Raw genomic sequence first — 24,282 nt, forward strand, 5'->3', positions numbered from 1 at the left:
TCCTGGCCTCGAGTGATCTGCCTGCCTCGGCCTCCCGAGATGCTGGGATTGCAGACGGAGTCTCGCTAACTCAGTGCTCAATGGTGCTCAGGCTGGAGTGCAGTGGTGTGATCTCGGCTCGCTGCAACCTCCACCTACCAGCCTCCTGCCTTGGCCTCTTAAAGTGCTAAGATTACAGCCTCTGCCCCGCCGCCACCCCGTCTAGGAAGTGAGGAGCATCTCTGCCTGGCTGCCCGTCGTCTGGGATGTGAGGAGCCCCTCTGCCCGGCCGCCCTATCTGGGAAGTGAGGAGCGCCTCTGCCCGGCCGCACATCGTCTGGGATGTGAGGAGCGCCTCTGCCCGGCTGCCCCGTCTGGGAGATGAGGAGCACCTCTGCCCGGCCGCCCCGTCTGGGAGGTGAGGAGCGCCTCTGCCTGGCCGCCACCCCGTCTGGGAGGAAGTGAGGAGCGCCTCTGCCCGGTTGCCCCATCTGGGAAGTGAGGAGCGCCTCTGCCTGGCCGCCACCCCATCTGGGAAGTGAGGAGCGCCTCTGCCCGGCTGCCACCCCATATGGGAAGTGAGGAGCGCCTCTGCCCAGCCGCCCCTTCTGGGAGGTGAGGAGCGCCTCTGCCCAGCCGCCCCGTCTGGGAGGTGAGGAGTGCCTCTGCCCGGCCGCCCCGTCTGGGAGGTGAGGAGTGCCTCTGCCTGGCCGCCACCCCGTCTGGGAGGAAGTGAGGAGCACCTCTGCCCAGCTGCCCCATCTGGGAAGTGAGGAGCGCCTCTGCCCGGCTGCCACCCCCTATGGGAAGTGAGGAGCGCCTCTGCCCAGCCGCCCACTCTGGGAAGTGAGGAGCGCCTCTGCCCGGCCGCCCACTCTGGGAAGTGAGGAGCGCCTCTGCCCGGCCGCCCACTCTGGGAGGTGAGGAGTGCCTCTGCCCGGCCGCCCCGTCTGGGAGGTGAGGAGCGCCTCTGCCTGGCCGCCACCCCGTCTGGGAGGAAGTGAGGAGGACCTCTGTCCAGCTGCCCCATCTGGGAAGTGAGGAGCGCCTCTGCCCGGCTGCCACCCCCTATGGGAAGTGAGGAGCGCCTCTGCCCGGCTGCCCACTCTGGGAAGTGAGGAGCGCCTCTGCCCGGCCGCCCACTCTGGGAGGTGGGGAGCGCCTCTGCCTGGCCACTCCGTCTGGGAAGGGAGGAGCGCCTCTGCCCGGCCGCCCTGTCTGGGAGGTGAGGAGCGCCTCTGCCCGGCCGCCACCCCGTCTGGGAGGAAGTGAGGAGCACCTCTGCCCGGCCGCCCGTCTGGGAAGTGAGGAGCGCCTCTGCCTGGCCGCCACCCCGTCTGGGAGGAAGTGAGGAGCGCCTCTGCCCGGCTGCCCCATCTGGGAAGTGAGGAGCGCCTCTGCCCGGCCGCCACCCCATATGGGAAGTGAGGAGCGCCTCAGCCTGACCACTCCGTCTGGGAGGTGAGGAGCGCCTCTGCCCGGCCGCCCCGTCTGGGAGGTGAGGAGTGCCTCTGCCCGGCCATCACCCCGTCTGGGAGGAAGTGAGGAGCACCTCTGCCCGGCTGCCCCGTCTGGGAGATGAGGAGCACCTCTGCCCGGCCGCCCCGTCTGGGAGATGAGGAGCACCTCTGCCCGGCCGCCCCGTCTGGGAGATGAGGAGCACCTCTGCCCGGCCGCCCCGTCTGGGAGATGAGGAGCACCTCTGCCCGGCCGCCCCGTCTGGGAGGTGAGGAGTGCCTCTGCCTGGCCGCCACCCCCTCTGGGAGGAAGTGAGGAGTGCCTCTGCCTGGCTGCCCCATCTGGGAAGTGAGGAGCGCCTCTGCCCGGCCGCCACCCCATATGGGAAGTGAGGAGCGCCTCTGCCTGGCCACTCCGTCTGGGAGGTGAGGAGCACCTCTGCCCGGCCGCCCCGTCTGGGAGGTGAGGAGTGCCTCTGCCCGGCTGCCATCCCGTCTGGGAGGAAGTGAGGAGCACCTCTGCCCGGCCGCCCCCTCTGGGAAGTGAGGAGCGCCTCTGCCCGGTCGCCCCGTCTGGGAAGTGAGGAGCGCCTCTGCCCGGCCGCCCTGTCTGGGAGGTGAGGAGCGCCTCTGCCTGGCCGCCATCCCGTCTGGGAGGAAGTGAGGAGCGTCTCTGCCCAGCCGCCCCGTCTGGGAAGTGAGGAGCGCCTCTGCCCGGCCGCCCGGTCTGGGAAGTGAGGAGCGCCTCTGCTGGGCCGCCCCGTCTGGGAAGTGAGGAGCGCCTCTGCCCGGCCGCCCCGTCTGGGAGGTGAGGAGCGCCTCTGCCCGGCTGCCACCCGGTCTGGGAGGAAGTGAGGAGCGCCTCTGCCCGGGCGGCCCCGTCTGGGAAGCGAGGAGCGCCTCTGCCCGGGCGGCCCCGTCTGGGAAGCGAGGAGCGCCTCTGCCCGGCCGCCCCCTCTGGGAAGTGAGGAGCGCCTCTGCCCGGTCGCCCCGTCTGGGAAGTGAGGAGCGCCTCTGCCCGGCCGCCCTGTCTGGGAGGTGAGGAGCGCCTCTGCCTGGCCGCCATCCCGTCTGGGAGGAAGTGAGGAGCGTCTCTGCCCAGCCGCCCCGTCTGGGAAGTGAGGAGCGCCTCTGCCCGGCCGCCCGGTCTGGGAAGTGAGGAGCGCCTCTGCTGGGCCGCCCCGTCTGGGAAGTGAGGAGCGCCTCTGCCCGGCCGCCCCGTCTGGGAGGTGAGGAGCGCCTCTGCCCGGCTGCCACCCGGTCTGGGAGGAAGTGAGGAGCGCCTCTGCCCGGGCGGCCCCGTCTGGGAAGCGAGGAGCGCCTCTGCCCGGGCGGCCCCGTCTGGGAAGCGAGGAGCGCCTCTGCCCGGGCGGCCCCGTCTGGGAAGCGAGGAGCGCCTCTGCCCGGGCGGCCCCGTTGGGGAAGTGAGGAGCGCCTCTGCCCGGGCGGCCCCGTCGGGGAAGTGAGGAGCGCCTCTGCCCGGCCGCCCCGTCTGGGAGGTGAGGAGCGCCTCTGCCCGGCTGCCACCCGGTCTGGGAGGAAGTGAGGAGCACCTCTGCCCGGGCGGCCCCGTCTGGGAAGCGAGGAGCGCCTCTGCCCGGGCGGCCCCGTCTGGGAAGCGAGGAGCGCCTCTGCCCGGGCGGCCCCGTTGGGGAAGTGAGGAGCGCCTCTGCCCGGCCGCCCCGTCTGGGAGGAGAGGAGCGCCTCTGCCCGGGCGGCCCCGTCTGGGAAGCGAGGAGCGCCTCTGCCCGGCTGCCCTGTCTGGGAGGTGTACCCAACAGCTCCGAAGAGACAGCGACCATCGGGAGCGGGCCATGAGGACGATGGCGATTTTGTTGAAAAGAAGGGGGGGAAGTGTGGGGAAAGGAAGGAGAGATCAGATTGTTGCTGTGTCTGTGTAGAAAGGGGTGGGCATAGGAGACTCCATTTTGTTCTGACTAGGAGAAATTCTTCTGCCTTGGGATGCTGTTGATCTATGGCCTTGCCCCCAGCCCCGTGCTCTCTGAAACATATGCTGTGTCAACTCAGGGTTAAATGGATTAAGGGCGGTGCAAGATGTGCTTTGTTAAACAGATGCTTGAAGGCAGCATGCTCTTTAAGAGTCATCACCACTCCCTAATCTCAAGTACCCAGGGGCACAAACACTGCAGAAGGCCGCAGGGACCTCTGCCTAGGAAAACCAGAGACCTTTGTTCATGTGTTTATCTCCTGACCTTCTCTCCACTATTATCCTATGACCCTGCCACACCCCCCTCTCCGAGAAACACCCAAGAATGATCAATAAATACTTCATAAATTTAAAAAAAAAAAAAAAAAAGGTAAAAGTAAAAATAAATAAATAAATAAATAAATAAATAAAAAGAAACAACAAAAGAAATTGAAAAAAAAATTGTCAACACACACTCAACTGAGCACATATCAGAAAATATGTAACTGAAAGAAACAAACTTTAAATTCATAAAAGCCAGTAAAAGGCCAACACTTTACAAATGGATATTGATAAAATCTAAAAACATGCAAATAGAAAGAAAAATAATGTAAGGCTTCAGGTCAGATCCTTGCAACACTTCTGGTATGGAATTTTCTCACACTAAAGAAGTAGATCCCACGTTACGAAGAAATAGACTCTAAATCTTTATTTTAGAGTTATTTGAACTCAAATTGCACTTATTTCCTATAAAAACAAATAGAATTAGGTGGCAGTTTCCTAGGATAATCCTAAAAGTCAAAGGGTTTTTGTCTGTGTATTTACACTAAACAATGAAAGAAAACTTTATTATGGGATTATATTTTTATTTTAATCCAATCAATATTTACTGAACATCTTCTATGTGTCTACTTCATGTATTTAAATGAATGATTATCAAGCTCTGTTAGGCATTGAATGTTCACAAATTAAGAAAATACAATCTCTACCCAACAGTTCAACTGCAGAGTCCATTACTAATCAGCAATTCTTTAACTAAGTTGATAAGTAATCAAAGGAATTAGAATAATATACAAGGGGAAATGACAGCACAAACTCTCTGAGACATAGGAAGGTCAAAAAGATCTTGAAGCATAACGAGGAGTTAACTGGATCAGAATGTTGTTCTAGTTCACCAAAGTTTCCCCAGCTTCTAGAACTTGCTGGCACATAGTATACAGTCAAAAATAATTGCTACACTAAAGAATTCAAAAGACAAAGAAGGAGGACACATTGCAAAATCAGTGGAGAATGGAGTAACATAGCCCAATTTTAATAACAAATCACCACGTACTAAATGCTTACTCTGTGCAAAGCATTTTGCCAATATTATCATAAATTCTTTTCATAATAATTCTATGAAGGAGTTAGGTTACTCACTTTTACAAATAAAGAAAGTGAGACTCAGAGAGTTTAAGTATACCTTCCCCCAGCTGGCAAAGCCTTGATTTGCCCCTAAGTCTGTGCTCTTAATCACTAAACTACTCCACCTCCTGAAAAGGCCCTAGTCAAGAGAGCTAGATGAAATGACGCTGGGGGACAATGGGAGATGGTGTTGGGAAAATTGGCCAGAACCACATCAGAAAGGATCATGGGTTTTTTTTCCTGGAGGTAAGGGGAGTCTCTAAAAGGTTTTGAGCATCAGAACAACATGGTCAAATTTGCATTTTAGAAAGATCACTTTGGCTTTGGGAAGAACTGGATTTGAACACGAGTAGAAGCAGACAGATGAGCTAGGAGGCTGGTACAGTAATCCAAGCCAGGAATGATGAGTTTCTGAACTAAAGTAATGATACTAGGAATAAGAGTAGAATTTAGGAGGCACAGTCAGCAAGACATAACTACTTGATGTACTTGCTGAGAAAGGAGGTACTAGGAGGATCAAACTCCAGATTTGGGGCTCGAGTAACTGGTTGAATAGTACAACCTTCACTGAGATGGGAAACACAAGAGAAACAGGTTTTAAGAAGGGGAACAAGATTCTGATCTCCATTCATATACATGTTAGGTTGGAAAGGTCAGCAGGACATCCAGATGATGTCCTTCGGACAGCTGTTTGTACAATTAAGAAGGGAAAGAAGTCTAGGCTAAAAGTGCAGAATCAGGAGCCATCAGCCTCAAGATGGCAGATTAGAGCATAATAGAGCAAAATATATGAAAAATGTTCCAACTGCAATTATATTTCAGGCATATTACAATACTAGTAATTAAAACTATAAACTAAGAATAAGATACTGCGGGGCAAGGAGTTTATGGGAACTCTCTGTACTTCCTGTTAAATTTTGTTGTGAACTTAAAACTGCTCTAAAAAATAAAGTCTATTTTAAAATCAAAGAAAAAAGTAACTTCCACCAGGGTATAAAACATAGACTCTTTGGGAAATGATGCTCAAAACTGGGGATTTTCCTAATTCAATTTGAGATGGTGATAAAACATAAAATGTTAAGTGGCAATGAGAACTAGAGTAAATGAAAGAGAAATGAGCGTGATATGCACAAATAAGTAAATTAAAAGAGCATAAAATTAAATCAATAAATTAAACAATGATTATCAATGTACATAAATTGGGATGGCTGTCCAACTCATAATTCCCCCAGGAGGCCATGACTGTTACTCTCTCCCTTCATCTGAGAAACTACTTCCCCTTCTATTATTCTACACATTGGTTCCAAATGAGAACTCTTATTTTCCTACCTGGCCCTGCCCTTCCAACACCCAATGATTAATAGTGATTAGAAGTATGATTAGGGCCAGACATGGTGATTCATGCCTGTAATCCCAACAGTTTAGGAGACCGAGGATGGAGGATCACTTGAGGCCAGGAGTTCCAGAACAGCCTGGACAACATAGTGAGACCCCATCTCTACAAAAAATTTAAAAATTATCCAGTCATAGTGGCATGCGCCTATGGTTCCAGTTTACTTAGGAGGCTGAGGGGGGAGGATCACTTGAGCCCAGGAAGTTGAGCCTGCAGTGAGCCATGATGGTGCTACTGCACTCCAGTCTGGGCGACAGAGTGAGACCTCATCTTTTTAAAAAAGAAAAAGAAAAAAGATAAGCATGAACATTTGATGTAAGCGGGGCCAAAGAAGTCCTGCCCTAGAATTTTCAAATGAATACTGAATGAAGGAAACTTTGAGGATGCCATTTAAAAGCAGCAAATTGCCAAGAGCCCTGCTGCTGGAGAAACATTGAAAAGAATAAAGTTAACATGTATACAGAAACAGAGAGAGACAGAGAAACAGAGAGTTCCAATGGTAATATATATCCTACCTTCTATTATGTACATAATGTATATTTTATTTTATGTTAAGTATAATGTGTATTTTCCAACTGGGCACGGTGGCTCACACCTGTAATCCCAGCACTTTGGGAAGCTGAGGTGGGAGGATTATTTGAGGCCAGGAGTTCAAGACCAGCCTGGCCAACATGGTGAAAACCTGTTTCTACTAAAAATACAAAAAATTAGCCAGGTGTGTTGGCACACGCCTGTGGTCCCCGCTACTGGGGAGGCTGAAGCATGAGAATCACTTGAACCCAGGAGGTGGAGGCTGCAGTGATCTGAGATTGTGCCACTGCACTCCAGCCTGGGCAACAGGGTGAGACTCTGCCAAAAAAAAAAAAAAAAAACATGTTTTCCAGTTATTACAGGAATTAAAAGAAATAACGAATATAAAGGCACTTTTAAATTTTTTATTTTAGGTTTGGGGGTACATGCAAAGGTTACATAGATAAACACGTGTCACGGTGGGGGTTGTTGTACATATTATTACTTCACCTAGGTATTAAGCTCAGTACCCAATAGTGATCTTTTCTGCTCCTCTCCCTCCTCCCACCCTCCACTCTCAAGTAGACCCCAGTGTCTGTTGTTTCCTTCTTTGTGTTCATAACTTCTTATTTAGCTCCCACTTATAAGTGAGAACATGCAGTATTTAAGGAACTTAAACAAATTTACAAGAGAAAAACAAACAACCCCATTAAAAAGTGGGCAAAGGACATGAAAAGGCACTTTTTAAACTCTAAAATATTAATAAGATAGTTTTAAAATTTTGCCTTGGATTCTTGGACGTCAGGACAAGCAGGTTTGGGTAGAAAACTTTAGGGATATGGATAAAGGCTTGCTTAAGGGAAGAATCTGACAGGGACTTGTGGGAACTTTTGGCCTATTTTTAAGTGGAAAGCACAGATTCTATTTTTACTCCCTTAATTTTAGGAGTTAAGCCTTTCCTTTTTCTTCACCTGGGTAAATTCCCATTATATTATTATACTCACCTGCCTTGAACCTGTTTATTTTTTCACTTTTAAATGAAATTGAAAGCACCCTACTTTTGCCAACATTTAAAGCAAAATTACTTTTATTCTTTCATGGATTCTAAGTTGATCTGGTTTCATCTTTCTCTCTCTGACTTCCCTTAATCTCATATTCTCTTGTATCTAGAATTATCTGGATACAAGAACCTGGGGCTGACTTCAAGCCAGGGATACTCACCCATTTCCAAAATTACGTGTGAGGGAGGAGGGGATGGGAGGATACCATGGGAATAGAGAGAGCTATGTAGCAACTCTCTGCCTGAGGTAAGGCCCTGCTCTCTACTCTGCCATTCCTAGGAGAGCAAGGCCGTACCAGCAGCCAGGTCCAGAGACAGCTGATCACATAGCAGGGAACAAAGTAGAAAGAAAGGAGAGAGAAGGAAAATCACTGTCTGCAAGATGAGTGGGGAAGTGATTTTAAGCAGGGGTAGGGGTATTCAGCTGCTCATAAGCTAGGGATTTTATGTTGGATGTTTATTAAACCTGTTATTGCTCTATTTAATAAAGTGGATTATCCCAAACATTGACAGCTATATAAATTGCTTCTAAGGATAATTCTATATGCTAATCAGTTCATTCTTAAGTAAAACCTTCTGATTATCTTAGCATACATTCTCATTCCTTAATTCCTTCAAAATATTTAGTAATTCACTTGTCACAAAAAGCCCAGGAAAACTTGGGCTTTTAAAGAAAATGTACTATCAAAGGATGAAAACTTCATTTATTGACTACATAATTACATTTACAATATTTTTTGTTATAGTTCATAGTACAATTTTATAATCTTTTTTGCATATCTTCCTAGAGCACATGGATTCTGTTAACCCAATAGTTACTCCCAATTTTAGTTAGCCATTTGGGAGACTAAATAACTTGTAGGCAATAGCTACACAACTGCTAAGCAATCAGAGCAATCAGGTGGCACTCAAACAATTCATTTGATTTGTCAGTTATTTTTCTAGAAAACTAAATCATATAGTTCAGACCAGGTGTATTGTTTTTATCCCTCATGCCCACATGTGAATAAGACATACCTGAATTTTTAAACCCACTCCCATTTACTTAACCCAGACCATAATAGGTGCCTACCAAACTGTCATACTTTAAAAGTATGACATTTATGACTACTTTTTATAGCTTCTCTTTAGCAAAAAAAAATACATATATTTATGTATATTTATATATTCAGGACCTCTCAAAGCTTTAAGGTAGGGAAAGGAGATTGGATAGTTGGACAGGGGTGGAAATGTCATTTATTGAATGCGTATTACTAGAATTATGCCCATAAAGAGCACTGTTATGACATTGTGCTAAGTATCTACATGCAGTAGGTTCTATTTTTGTCCTCATTTCACAACTGGAGAAACTGAGTGCCATTATCCTCAAAGATGTCTACATCCTAATCCCTGAAACCTAGTAATATGTTATCTTATATGGTAAGAGACTTTATAAGTGTGATTAAGGATCTTGATATGGGGAGATTATCTGGGATTATCATGGTGGAACTGATGTAATCATTAGGAAAAGAGGGAGGCAGGAGAGTCAGAGAAGAAGATGTGATGGCAGAGGTCAAAGTGATGCAGGGGTATAAAACCAAGGAATGTGGACAATCTCTGCAAGCTAGAAAAGTCAAAGAAACAGATTCTTCTCTAGAGACTCCAGAAGGAACACAGCTCTGCTGACCTTTGATTTTTAGCCCAATTGGGTAATCTTGGACTTCTGACCTCCAGAACCGTAATGATACATTTTCACTGTTTTAAGCCACTAAGTTTGTAGTAATCTGTTACAGCAGCAATAGGGAACTAATACATTGAGGTTTTGTGAGGTCAGGCAATTTTTCAAGACCTTCTAGCACGTAAGTAGCAGAATTAAAACCCCGGTTCACCTGCCTGTATAACTAGACTCAGTCAACAAGAGGAATTTGGAGAAGTTATAGCAGGGATGACACAAGAATCAGGTTGGTTGAGAATCTAAACCTGAGACCTAAAGCAAAGGTGACAAAGTTGAATGCCTACCATGTGTTAGGCAGATAATGTAAATGTGAAGTAGGCTTAATTAATGAACAGTCTAAATTAGGTGGAAAATAGCAATTCATACTCCTCCTATATGATGAGGAGCAACAGGAAGTGGTGGGGACCATGGTGAACTGGAGAACATTCAAAGCAGAGGGCACTCATAAGTCAGTTCACTCATAAATCAGTTCCAGCTACATGTTGTCATGTGGCAAGGTGGGCCCAGCATTGCCAACTCTTTGGTTTCTCAAGAGAAGACAGAAATCCAGATTGTCATGCAAAGCCCAGATGTTTAAAGATGGAAAACAAATTGAAAGTTTGTTAAAATGCTGCATACTCTAAACAAAACGCATCTGTGCACTGACAATTTGCAACCTGTGAACCAAAAACCTTCATAGATCTGAACATCGATCAATATCAATAATATGGACACGTCCTTATCTGTGATTGCCGGCTATGAGAATCTAGAGAGGACAGAAAACTCTTGAGCAATTTTAACCTGACAAGCCATATACATTTAAGATTAGTTTGTATGTATCTATGTGGATATACATATAGGTATATATAGAGAGTACTTTTTCTCTATATACCAATATTTGTAACAACTGAAAGTCTCAAGATAATCCATTTTAAAGCTAGTATTTAAATGAACAATCAAACAGCATAGGGTATCAGATGCACATATCAAAGCAAATATAGTTCAAGACCAGTGAACTTTCCCATTTTGGTTTGGGAATATTATATTTCTAAATTCTTGGGTATGCTGCTTTAAGAACCTCTAATCTGTATGGTTATATAAACATGAAAAAGCACAATTTCTTTTTCCCCAAAATAAAAACTGAGATTTTGAAAGTATAGTTCATTTTTGAGAACTTGTCAAAAAAGCAAAGGGATTTGGGCAAAGGTTAGTCTTATTTCAATGTGTTTTTGCTTTTTTAAAAAAATAGTTTGCACGAGAGAGGAAACAGCATTGGTTTTAGCTTCTCGGAGACATCTTTCTGGAGTTCCAGCATGTGACTGCTTAAAGACATCTCAGTAAGAGTGAACCAGCTGCCTATCACAGAGGACTCGGAGTCATGTGTCCAATCACTGTACGTGGTCCCACCCTAGCCCTCAGCAGCAGCTCTTACAGGCTCTTCAAGGTAACGAGCACAAAATAAGCTCCCTCTCATCCTTGCCTCCCAGATTTACTCCCTTTTACTCACACGTACTTCCAGATTGCCTAGTTCTATGATCTTACAGCAGTAACAACAACAATAACAACAAGAGCAGGCGTAAACCAAATACATCATTTCACTACCGAAGTCTAGAAATTAACCTTGTTTAATACTCTTGTGTGTGCTCTCTAAGGGAGGCAATTCATCACCCCATGCACACTTTTCAGTTATTCTAGTTATTATTTCTAGAATGTTTAAAGTAACTTATAAAACATAAAAGTTTGGTTACTTACTATAAAAATAATTTATTTTCCTATAGCTTTTCTTTTTTAATCTTTAGGGTAAAGAAAGGCAATAACAATAAGAGAGACCCTTGACTAAAAGCCATTATGTATGTGTCAGACTTCTTATATATATATTATCTTATTTAGCCTTCAAAACATTGCAGTAAACTGGATATTATTCCCTTTTTACAGAGGAGCAAACTGAAGCACAGTTGGTAAGCAGAGGTAGTACGGCCTATCTGGATCCTAAGGGCAAACTCTTTCTAGACACTTAACACCTCATAGACTGAATGCACACTCAGATTTACTGTTTGCCATTCAGGGATGATTTGACCTTGATGTTTCCAAAATGGGACAAATAACATTTGAAACAAGTTGCTGGAAACAATTTAGCATATACAGTCCACAGAAAGGAAAGTATTATAATTTACTATCAGACAAATGTTGAGATGCTGACAGGCACTTGACTTTCATAAGGTCTGAACCATTTCTGCAGAATATGTTGGGAAAAAAATCTCATTACCTCAAGCTATAGAGAATAGTTTGCAACAGTATGAGCCACTTCCACACTCTTCCCCCATATCCCCACCTTAAAAAGTACAGACAGTATGAGTTGCCAAGCAACTTGTCAAGTGACCTCAGGAGGATAGCCCAAAGCAATACTCCTCCCTTGTGGTTTGCCCTTTTCGTCAAATATATATCTATTCTCCTCCCCTCTCTCTCACTCAGCTACAGTCATTGAAATTTCTACCAAGTAACTAGTTCAAACACTTTTTGGACTTCAAGTGGCATTGGACCATCCTTTTAGATGTTACCTATCCACAGCCTCCAGAATCAGCCCAATTCGAGACCCTTCAAGGTGAAACCATTTTTTTACTAGCTAAGGTTCAAATTCTTTACTCTGGCCAAGTCCTATCCATATAAGCAAAACATATGTGTCTTCTACTATAGTTCTAGGCTTCAGAATTAATCCAATTAATCCCACTCATATCTGTTCCTACGTATCACTTAATTCATTTATGAGAAAAAAAAACATAGGGAAGAATCAAGGAAAGGTAACAGCAACATATGCTCTTACTTAACACCCAAACATATGCCATCTCCTGTATAAGGCCTTCTCCACCAGCCAGAATTTCTTTTCAAAATAGTCATTTACGAACATGTCTTACCCTTTCTACTAGATTGAGAGTTCCTTCAGCCCAGTAGCCATTCCATATTTACCTTTGTAACTTACATTGTATATATCACAGTGCTAGATATGTCTATTCAGTGAGTACCCCTGTGCTGTATTTATTGTGTGTATATTAATGCATGTGTATAGACATAAAACTAAGTTCAGCACTGAGAATATATATATATATATAATTAGGAACTTTCTGAAAGCTTAGGTTACCTTTGATAACAAAAGTGCTAATATCAGTTGCTTACAATACTGCAAAGTACATACACAAACATTTCTTGTGCACCATAAATCGTCTGTTAAAAGTCTGAATCTATATTCTCATAATATAAAAACATGTATAGAACCAAAGATATAATCTTGTCAAAATAAAACCAACTATAGTTTTTAAAATAGCAGTCTATGCTAAGAGCTTTATTAGAAAACAAATCATTTACACACCTACTGATGTTCACTGTCATTCAACAATAATAAAAGTCTTACTTTCCTTATCATAATTTTAATTCAAACTGTCATTTTTTTCCTATGGTCAATTTTTACCTTACCTTCTTATTTGTGTGTGTGTGTGTGTTATCTCAATATTTTTAGTGAGCAAGTTTATATTTTAAACCATAACATCAATAACACTATATTAATCTTTGAAAGAAAAAGAGTGGCATTTAAAGCCTTTTTGATGATTGGTTTTTTATTAAATTAGCTAGTGTTATTTCAACATTTCTCCAAAATACATCTAAAGATCCCATTAGAAATTTGCTGGGAATTTACTATATGAATAAAAGAATGAAGGGAAAATTTAGGCAAAAGACTGCATGAAATGTACTTGAGAGGAGAGACTTCCAAATTCTAGTCTATATTGAAAAGTGAGTTACTGTCTTTTTCCCTAAAAGAAAAAGGTTGTCAGCAGGTGACAATTTTGTACCTATGAAGTTTCAGTTCGGAAAAGAATTGAAACCATAAGGATTTCAAATCATTACAGATTTTAAATTTTTTCACTTATACGGTAACACCCAGGAAAGGCTGCATTTTTAAGTGATGATGGAATCACCTCCAGACCTATCCATGGCAATATACTCTACTTGATCATGTTGAAAGAAAGGATGAATCCTTTTGTTAGATATTGTTGTAAGTCATGATTTAAAGCTATGCTGTCCAATGATTCAAAATTGTTCATACAGTCTTAAACGAATAACATGACTCAGGTGCTCATTCATAAACTTGATGACATTTAGATTTTGAAATTATATTCTACCCCTCAATTGCCTGAAAATTACCCTATGTCAATATCACAGTAATCGCATCAATGCAATCCATGCAAATATAAGTCTCCATTCTCTCCATCTGTCCTTAAAAACCCTACTCGGCAGTTTGTGCTATAGCACCATGCTGCAGCATCCCAGCACTTGAACTTGGGAATAGGCTTTCCAGGAGTGCAGACAGAGCCCTTACCGCATTCCTTCTGAACCTCATCTTGCCTCTCGGGGGATTTGCTTCTGCCATTTCGCCTAGACACAATTACACTCTTCTTTTCCAATTGTCAATGCAACATTGATGAAATACGAGCTGCTTCTTGGGTAGTATTTAAAAACGGCAGCCAAAAATCTCTATCAAACAAAGCTGCCGTAGCTGCTTCCATTAGCACAGTGGCAGCAATGCTGGGGAGAAAAAAAAAAACCACTATCCCTGATTAGTCAGCTGACAGATCCTTCCCTTCTGCTCCTTGCAATTCAGAGTTAACACATTCCTCCAATTACTTAGCCTGATTGAACCTTGTGGATTAGCTTGTGCTGGACTGCTCAAGAAGGTCAGGCATGTCCTAAGAGTAGAAGGAGGAGGGAAAAAAAACCAGCTCTCTTCCTAGGAGCAGGCTTGATGGGACTGGCTTTCTCCTCTGCGCAGTTTGATTTTTAAGGTGGAATGCTAAGAATCTTTGTGAAGGTAGTATTAACTCATGCTTTTTACTCTCGTCCTAACCTGGTATGTGACTTAAATTTCAATTCTGTTTTGTTTTCTCTGTTATTATATTCTGGGTTTAAGCCTTGTGAAAGGCTATAGTTTGCAAAATTTTGTCCTGGTAATAATCTAGAGAGAATAGAACATGCAAACTTTCTAAGACGGATACAATTCTCTCCCAAATTAACCTTTCCCCAAAATGTATAACTAAAATCAAGTCTCCTCTCATTAATTATGAAATACAACCTAAATGCTTTTATTTGTTTTGAAATCTACAAATAAAGGTATTCAAATTGAATTGTATGATTATTTCGCAGACACTTGTTTGAAATAATACACCACAGGCAACTATACCTAGCTACACAATGGTAGATTTCACTAGAAATCCTTCCTGAATGCCAACTTTTGCACTTGAAATTAGCTTGCATTCAATATTTACCTTTATTTCAAACAGTAACCAACAGTTGTTAATGGTTGAGATGTAATTAATGTGCTCTTGAGTATGAGTATAGAAACTATACCACAAGCAAAAACATTTAACATGTTAAAAAAGAAACACCTAAAACAACCTATAGCCAGTTACATGTGGTCAGAATCTGTACCCCTCCCTTGCCCAGCACGATCAATTTGGCAGTTATGAAAATACAGGGACCCTGGGATCCAAGTTCTTTACTGAGCATAGGTCATAATTCTCCACTGAGAAAGCAGCCCTGGGAATACAGAAAGAGGAGTATCACTCCCCAGTAAACAAGTAATTACCCTCTGTTGACTTCAAAATGACAGGATCATGACCTAATCTTATATTTCTCTTTTATGAAAAATAGAACCTCTGTTACAAGCCACCTATTTTGAATAATAAAAATAAAACTCTACCAAAAAAACTAACATCAGGTGCCAAACCAGTCACAAAATGAAAATTAATTTAATCAGGCGGGTGCAGGGCTGGCCGAAAGAAAAAAACCTGGGTGATAAAAAATGTTCTAATGCAACAAGTGCTCTATTTAGTATAAGAGAAGCAATTATTAGCATAAACCAAGGTCTACTCAGCAAGCCCAAGGACCAATCCTAAAAGACCAGAGCAAGGGAAATAGCTTTTACTTTATTTAGCCCCACTGATAAGGCTCAATTTTATATGGAGGACAGATCTAATCTCTCAAAAGAAATTTTACCTTATTCTAAATAACATTGAATTTATTTGTCTATTTGTAAGCCAGTTGGAAAATGATAGAAACCATCACCAACTGGAATTCTTGACATTTCAATTCTTGCTCTGGCTTTTTTGGTTACTTGGCTATTTGAGCTTGGATTCACCACATAACCATTCCAAAGTACACATATCAATGTGATTTCATCATCTATAAGGCAATTATAGTGATACCTACCTGCAGTACTTAATTAGGAAATGAAGAGAATCAACAATACTTAATAAATGTGAATGCTTTTGAGAAAGCACTAATATGCTATAGAAAGTCAAGTTTTTTTCTATTTTATTTTAGTAATTTGAGTATATCTAAGGTTAACTCTTCTCTCCACTGCTAATGATTAAACACCTCTGTTAAATAAACAGGAAAACACTTTTTGCTTGTTTGTCCAAAATGAGGAATAATTCATACTGAGTATTAAAAGAATAATGATCTTACTCATTTTACCTTGCGGGTGCTAGAACATTGGCTTGGAAGTCCAACAACCTAGATTTTTGTTTTGCCTTTGTAACTAAATCAAGTTCTTGTGGTGGGCGTGACCTCCTCAGTCAGTCAGGAGACAAAGTAAGAATTTCAGATGGCTGGCAATGTTGGAATCTCAAAGAAAAAACAATATTGATTCCCAGCTATTCTAGTCTGACAGAGGAAGTTGGCCACATGGCACTTCCACAGAGAGCCCCAATCTTGCCAGCTCAGAAGGAGTCTGGGGGTCCCTCATCTCCCTCCTCGTCTATGAAAGTGAAGTGTCAAACAATTTTGTGATATCCTTGTGAGTCTAAAAGTGTAAAAGATTATCTTAGTCATGGGCAGAATTGTACCTCTCGTTGTTTTAATTAAAGAAAATGTTTCTCTCTCTGGGTCTTGGGAAGCTGGGGACTAGATACCAGTAGGGAAGTTATATATCATTTTATATGTGACTCATCTCCCTACCCTATCCTAGGGTAAAACAAGTCTAGAAAGTTGTACACTGAAATGTTAAAACTGCTTATTTTAAATTGACAAATGGGATCTCATTAAACTCAAGAGCTTCTGCACAGCAAAAGAAACTACCATCAGAGTGAACAGGCAACCTACAAAATGGGAGAAAATTTTCGCAACCTACTCATCTGACAAAGGGCTAATATCCAGAATCTACAATGAACTCAAACAAATTTACAAGAAAAAAACAAACAACCCCATCAAAAAGTGGGTGAAGGACATGAACAGACACTTCTCAAAAGAAGACATTTATGCAGCCAAAAAGCACATGAAAAAATGCTCACTATCACTGGCCATCAGAGAAATGCAAATCAAAACCACAGTGAGATACCATCTCACACCCGTTAGAATGGTGATCATTAAAAAATCAGGAAACAACAGGTGCTGGAGAGGATGTGGAGAAATAGGAATGCTTTTACACTGTTGGTGGGACTGTAAACTAGTTCAACCATTGTGGAAATCAGTGTGGCGATTCCTCAGGGATCTAGAACTAGAAATACCATTTGACCCAGCCATCCCATTACTGGGTATATACCCAAAGGATTATAAATCATGCTGCTATAAAGACACATGCACACGTATGTTTGTTGCGGCATTATTCACAATAGCAAAGACTTGGAACCAAGCCAAATGTCCAACAATGATAGACTGGATTAAGAAAATGTGGCACATATACACCATGGAATACTATGCAGCCATAAAAAATGATGAGTTCATGTCCTTTGTAGGGACATGGATGAAACTGGAAATCATCATTCTCAGTAAACTAATGCAAGAACAAAAAACCAAACACCGCATATTCTCACTCATAGGTGGGAAGTGAACAATGAGAACACATGGACACAGGAAGGGGAACATCACACTCTGGGGACTGTTGTGGAGTGGGGGGAGTGGGGAGGGATAGCATTGGGAGATATACCTAAAGTACAATAATAATAAAAATAAATAAAAATGAAATTCAGTAAAAAAAAAAACTGCTTATTTTGGGGTGGTTGGATTACTATTGTTTTAAACTTTCTTCTTTATACTTTTTCACATACAATGAGTATGCAACACCGCTATTTCCACTAAAATAAATAAATAAGTAATTTAAAAAGTTTCCATAAAAACTTGGCTTGTTCTGAAAGGCACATAGAACCATGAATCTCTTCTCACTCATAACTGGAGCCACAAACTACTCACTCATTCTTACTAGGTTTTATTTTGGGTAGAGTTATTTATCTCAGTCTCTGCTACAACCTCTCCTTCTACTTTCCCTCCTCACATTCCATCAACTTTTACTGTCTCCATCAATACCAAAGTAATCTATACCTCCCAAAACAGAAAGTATAATATAAAACAAAAATAAAAAGTTACTGTATAATGAATAGATACTTAACCGAGATTTTTTGGAGAGAGATTTTGAGAGAAGACCATGTATCCAATCTTCGATCCAGAATAATGGTAAACCGGGAGTCCGATCCATTTTGCCTGAACGATAAGAAGAAATAAGAACTTTTTCTTAATAATAATGCAAATTTGTTATATATGTCTTCGTTCTATTTCTGATTATTTCCTCTACATTTGATGTCTTGACTGAAGACAGATTTGGAATTGGAAAGCTATCACAAAGTCCTATCTTAGAAAACTAATCTGAATACATATTCCCTTACTCACTATTTAAAATTTATTTTGCAGCATTAATGTCAATCTTTTAAATAGGAAAGTGATAGTATAATGAAGATAGGTCACTAAAATTGATTTGGAATACTGTAATCTTGGGTGTGGGAAAACTCAAAAGATAACTGTCCTTCATGATATCAGATTTAACTTTCCATGCAATCCATCATGAGTCAATGATCCATTCACTCATTCAAAATCACACTGCTAAATCTATTTTTCTAACTCTAGTCTGCTCCTGAGGAAATGCAGTTTAATGGAAAATATAACTTCTATTTGCCCTAAAAAGATCACTTTCAAGCTTCAATAGGTACATTGTAAGTTTCATTTTCTGAGATTTGATTTTTGTTCATGAGACTTTGAATTTTATCATCCTAGATTTGTGTCCTCTTGTTCTTCAGGGTTAGTAACTAGAAAATTCTTCCTTTGAAAATTTTGTCTTTAACACACATAAAATCTCTAAGAAACCTTTTTAAACTTTCCATTTTAAAGCATTCTAGTTCCAAATAATTTTTAATATCAAGACATTCCTCCTAGTATCTCCCAGTACCACTATTGAATCTACTTAAGATTCAGTCTTCTTGTGTTATATTCAGAAGAAATGAAAAATGTCTGTACTCACTCTTGGCTGGTAATATTTCCTTTTAAGCAAATTAAAGCATATATGTATGACCATCATTCTCAAGCTATGTTCTTTTTCATGGGAACAAATACTCCTAGATCCCCAATTTTATTTTCATAGATTCTCAGTATAATTTTTGTAACAATTTAGGTAGCTGCCAGCTTCTCCTTCTAAGTTGTACTTCTTATCTACTCTGAAGTTAAGTCAGTTGGTTATTCACCATGATAATAATAGCTATATTAAGCCATTTTCATGTTATGACATTCAGATGGATATCTGATATAAAGCGAATTGAAAAAACGTAATACTATACCTTGCAATAGATGTCAGGTAAGTAAGTACTTTTGCTATTACTTCCTCTGGTATACATCTAAAATTACAGTTTTCTGGAAAGGTAATGATCCAAGCATTGTCCTTTCCCCGGCCACCTACAATAATAGAAAAATAATCAACTGAATTAAAAATGTATATAACAACGCAGCAAGGAAGAGGATTTTAGATTTGAATACTGTTTTGTGGCAACACAACTTTTTTACAAAGATGATGATCTCCACATAAAACCAAAATGGCCCCAAGTTTCTGACACTTTAAGTTTAAAAGGTGGCAGAGTAATTTCTCAATAAAAAAAAGAAAACGAAAGAGAGTAAAATGAATGAATATAGTCAGAAGAAAATATCATGAAATGCATATAATAAATACAGTGGAAAACAGCTGATTCCCCCATCTGGACAACCAAGGGGTTGGGAAATAACTGTTTCTATACCAACGAGCCTAAATTCAAAATGAGTGAATGATGGCTTGACAGCAAGTGGAAAATTTGATATAATCGATCTCTTAGTGTCATGGTGAGCAGGAAAAGATACAGAGCACCCTATAGGAAATAGATGATGGTCTAATGTGTTTATGGAAGAAACAACAAAAGTAATGATGGCAGGAATGACATAGGAATTTTATTAATGCAAAGAAAGATCACAAATTATCTGTGGGTCAAAATTCAATGTTCAGCCTGGGTAGGGGTCCAGGCAGAGGTGTAGGGTTGTGGAAGCTCCCCGCAGACCCATGCAGCCATTAACCTGGAGCAGTTGCATCCAGCAGTATCTTGACCAAGTGGGTGACCTTGACCCCTGGAAAGCATGGATCCCAGTGCTCATAGGTGAGGCTGCCCTAAGCCCATTTCCATAGGAACCAGGAATAGTGGTAACTGTCATAGGGGTTCTTGGTGAGGGAATGATTGCACCGGCTCTGGGCTTTCGTTTTGGTTTCTCCCCCTGTTTCTCCACCCAGCCCAATAGCCCTCTATGCAGCCTGAAGGATGAGAAATATTGAAAACGAAAGCCACCTAAGTGCAGAGATGAGCCTTACATGTGTTTAAGGTTCACATCTGCAGCCAGGCTAGCACCTACACAGAGAGGGAATGCTCAATAAATATTAAGGGCCAAATAGAATTTGAAGAATTATTTTAGGAGGAAAGTTGCAAGGTGGCCTTTTAATTTAGCTCACTAATAGAAATTTTTTTAGTTCAGTTGTAATTTTTATTTGGCTGAATTTAAGTGAATAAAGATGTAAAAATATTTTTAATTCAATCTGCAATAAAAATATGACAATAGAAAAGGATATAGGCCAGGCACAGTGGCTCATGCCTGTAACCCCAGCGCTTTGGGAGGCCGAGGCCAGAGGATCACTTGAGGTCAGGAGTACAAGACCAGCCTGGCCAACATGTTGAAACCCTGTCTCTACCAAAAATACAAAAATTAGCTGGGTGTGGTGGCGCATGCCTGTAATCCCAGCTACTCCAGAGGCTGAGGCAGGAGAATCGCTTGAACCTCGGAGGCAGAGGTTGTGGTGAGGCAAGATCACGCCACTGCACTCCAGTCTGGGCAACAGAGCAAGACCCCGTCTCCCCACCCCCCCAAAAAAAGAAAAAGAAAAGGAAATAAAATGGAATCATAACAATACTCAACACAAAAGAAGACAGAAATGGAGGAAGACAAAGAACACATGGGACAAATGGAAAAATCTACCATCTCACTATTTGTATTTTGCTTATTATATGATAGTAAGATGGTAGATTTAAATCCATCCATATGAATAATCACATAAAATGTCAATGATCTAGGCACTGCAATTGAAAGTCAAAGATCATCAAACTGGATAAAAAGAAAGACCGAATTATATGCTGCCCACAAGAAACACACGTTTTAAATATAAAAGTACAAATTATTAAAAGCAAAGGATAGAAAAAGATACACCATGACAGTGCTAATCAAAACAAAGCTGTCTAATATTTGACAAAGTAGATTTCAGAGTCAAAAATATTACCAGATATTAAAATGATCATTTGATCATGATAAAGTGGTCAATTCATCAATGGGACATAATCTTAAATGCTTAAGCACCTAATAACAGAGCTTCAAAATACACAAAGCAAAAATTGATAGAGCAGGAAGAAGAAATAGACAAATTCACAATTTTAGTCAGAAATTTCACCACCCATCTCTCAATAATCGATAGAACAAGTAGACAAAGAATTTGCAAGGATATTGTATACCTGAACAACAGTCTCAACCAACATGTCCTAATTGACATTTCTAGAACACTCCATCCAACAAAAGCAGAATACACTTTCTTCTCTAGTGCACATGGAAAAAGATCAAATTAATTATTTGCCTCAGTATTTACCAAGGGAAACTTGAGAGACAGTATTCATTCCCAAATTATTTTTTAATCAAACTAGTCCAAAGTATTAAATCAAAGGGTTATTAATCTTCATTGTATGATATTCTAGAATTAGAGTAGAGTGAAAATAATCATTGAGAATAATGGCATCCACTGAAGAGTTTTTAAGAAACTCAAAGGAGAAACTGTACAATTCTGAACCAAGAGATTTAGTGAAACTTTAAACAAAGGCCCTCTATAGATAGAGTATGGTATAGAACTAGTAATATAAATGATATGCAATATATAATGTAATAACTATCTTAAATATAACTACATACTTGCCAAGCAAGCTGGTGAGCACTGTAGTTAAGGACAGAACCATCTAGCACTTAGGCAAACTATACTTATCAAAGGAAAAGTGGCAAGGCTCCTATAAGAGTAAATTATCATTGACTAATCTATAAATGATTATTACCACTGAACACCTACAAGTACTGTCCTAGGAGTAAACTTGTGAGAAGAGATCAAAAGAGATATTTATATTCCAAATCAGGAAGTTTTAATTATTTTTTTTTACCATTGGGAACCCTTTCTTCAAAGGAAGCTATAGGTAGAAGCATTTTTGAAAGAGCGAGACTCTGTCTCAAAATATAAAAAATACAAAAATTTTTAAAAATAAAATAAAATAAAAAAATTAAAATTAAAATTAAAAAAATAAAAATAAAACAAATACAAAATGCAGTTAAGGAAGGAAAGGTGTAGAGAGGGGTCTGGATGGGTGCAGCAAGCCCTGAGGATGGTTCTATTTAGAACACGGTTTGGAAAACACAGATAATCTTAAGTAAAACCTCCAAAACTTAAAAGTGAACGTAACATACTGCTAAATTTACTGACACTCACACATTTATGCCACTTATAAAATAAAACATAAAGCCATATTAATTAAGTCATCATTAATTCACAGTTACCACTAATTAGAATCATTTTTAATTAAGCTTTATCTAGGTGTAATTATAATCATTTAAAAGCAGAGGCCAGGCTGGGTGCGATGGCTCATGCCTGTAATCACAGCACTTTGAGAAGCCAGGATGGGAGGATCGCTTGAGGCCAGGAGTTCAAGATCAGCCTAGGCAACATAGCAAAACCCTTTTGCTACAAAAATATAAAAATTAGCTAGGCGTGGTGGCACATTCCTATAGTTCCAGTGACTCAGGAGGCTGAGGTGGAAGGATCACTTGAACCAAGGAGCTTAAGGTTACATTGAGCTATGATCATACCACTGCACTGGAGCCTGGGCAAAAGAGCAAGAAGTTGTCTTTAAAAATAATAATAATGATAATAAAAGCAGAGGCCAGATTGAAGTGTCTAATTAGGATCACTTATAAAGTAAAAGCTTGTTTAGTAAACTGAGCATGTAGGTGTCATTTTTCAGAGAATTAATTAAACTATTTAGAAGGAATAAGATAGTTTCTTGTACTCTCAATACCTAAGAAGCACTCATCTTTATAAAAACAATGTATTAATACATACCAGTAAGTTTTCTTTATCTGTTTAATATGATAAATATAATATTTAATGATATAATTCGAATTACTCTAATACCTGAAAGTAATTTGCTTGTTTTTAAGCAAAAGTTTCCCCAAAGTCTGACCAGAAGCTAAAGGGGCAGGATGGTTTACCATAGTTATGTCTCTAAAAATGTGTAATGCTATTTAGTGGCATTATTCACAATAGCCAAACGGTAGAAGCAACCAAAGTATCTATCAATGGATGAACAGATAAACAAAGTGTGGAATATACACAAAATGGAATATTATTCAGCCTTAAAAAGGAAGTTCTGACACATGCTACAACATCGATGAAACTTGAAGACCTTATGCTAAGTGAAATAAGCCAGTCACAAAAAGACATATACAATATGATTCATTTACATCAGGTACCTAGGATAGTCAAATTCATAGAGAAAGAAAGTAAAATTCTGGTTGACAGGGGCTAGAGAGAGGAAGGAATGAAACGGGGAGTAATTGTTTAATGGATATAGAGTTTCAATTTTGCAAGACCTGAAACTCTGGAGATGGTGGTGGCAATGGTGGCACAAAAATGTAAACATACTTAATGCCGCTGAACTGTACTCTTAAAAATGGTTAAAATGATAAGTTGTATGTTAAATTTATTTTACCATAATTGCTAAAAATTATATACAAGTGTATATACATATTTGAGAAAAATCAACTTTCTTTATAATGTGTAAATGAAATCCTAAAAAAAAATACTTAGTGCATGCTGATTATTTAGTGCAACTTGCAAGCATTTGTAATACACATTTGAGTAATCAAAGAAGCTACCTCAGCTGCTCCCCTCCCACCCAGCCTGCAACCACCTAGGAGACATATTCGACTTTCAACTATCATAGATTTCTGAAGACTCATCTGAAAGTCAAATGTATAAGAGTGGTAAGGTCGGTTTTACTCATATATCTAAAATGCTTAAAACCTCCAATTATTCTCTAAATGTCCATTTGTTTAGCAACTAGGTGCACAATGTATAAATGTTTATTGAAATAGTGCTTCTCAAATGAATATATATAATAGCTCTATATATATAGAGAGAGCTATTTATATAATAGGTACCAAACTAACTGCTAATCAAGTCATATATCTATCTGGACTATATATAAGAAAGTTTGCTTACCAGACAAGAAGGCGATGTCTTGCATTAAGAAATGACTGATGTCCTTTATACGGAGGAGCAGATCGTTTTCTATGACAAACAAGAAAATAGAAGAAATGACATACATGTTAAGGTACAGCCTTACATGACTTTAGACACATGATTTCTCACTGTGTCTAAAATTATTCTGGGAGCCC

The 24,282-nt window shown here is 41.0% G+C and overlaps 1 protein-coding gene across 7 annotated transcripts in view; it reads right to left on the bottom strand.

Annotated features, from left to right (window-relative positions):
* MCF2 (MCF.2 cell line derived transforming sequence) overlaps positions 1–24,282 on the bottom strand; it is a 130,015-nt gene that overhangs the window by 47,754 nt on the left and 57,979 nt on the right. For 2 of the 7 annotated variants that reach the window (XM_002832187.4, XM_002832189.4), the window contains exons 2-4: positions 24,107–24,175; positions 19,071–19,185; positions 17,856–17,946 (exon numbers count right to left, since the gene is read on the bottom strand). In XM_002832187.4, coding sequence (XP_002832233.3) covers positions 17,856–17,946; positions 19,071–19,185; positions 24,107–24,131 — 231 coding nt within the window. In that variant the 5' untranslated portion in view covers positions 24,132–24,175. Of the gene's footprint in view, positions 1–13,792; positions 14,288–17,855; positions 17,947–19,070; positions 19,186–24,106; positions 24,271–24,282 lie in introns of those variants that run through there. The other 5 variants (XM_054545145.2, XM_054545144.2, XM_002832188.5 and 2 more) reach the window with 3 other exon arrangements.

The sequence above is a fragment of the Pongo abelii genome, chromosome X, assembly GCF_028885655.2.
Source record: "Pongo abelii isolate AG06213 chromosome X, NHGRI_mPonAbe1-v2.0_pri, whole genome shotgun sequence".
Classification (NCBI taxonomy): domain Eukaryota; kingdom Metazoa; phylum Chordata; class Mammalia; order Primates; family Hominidae; genus Pongo; species Pongo abelii.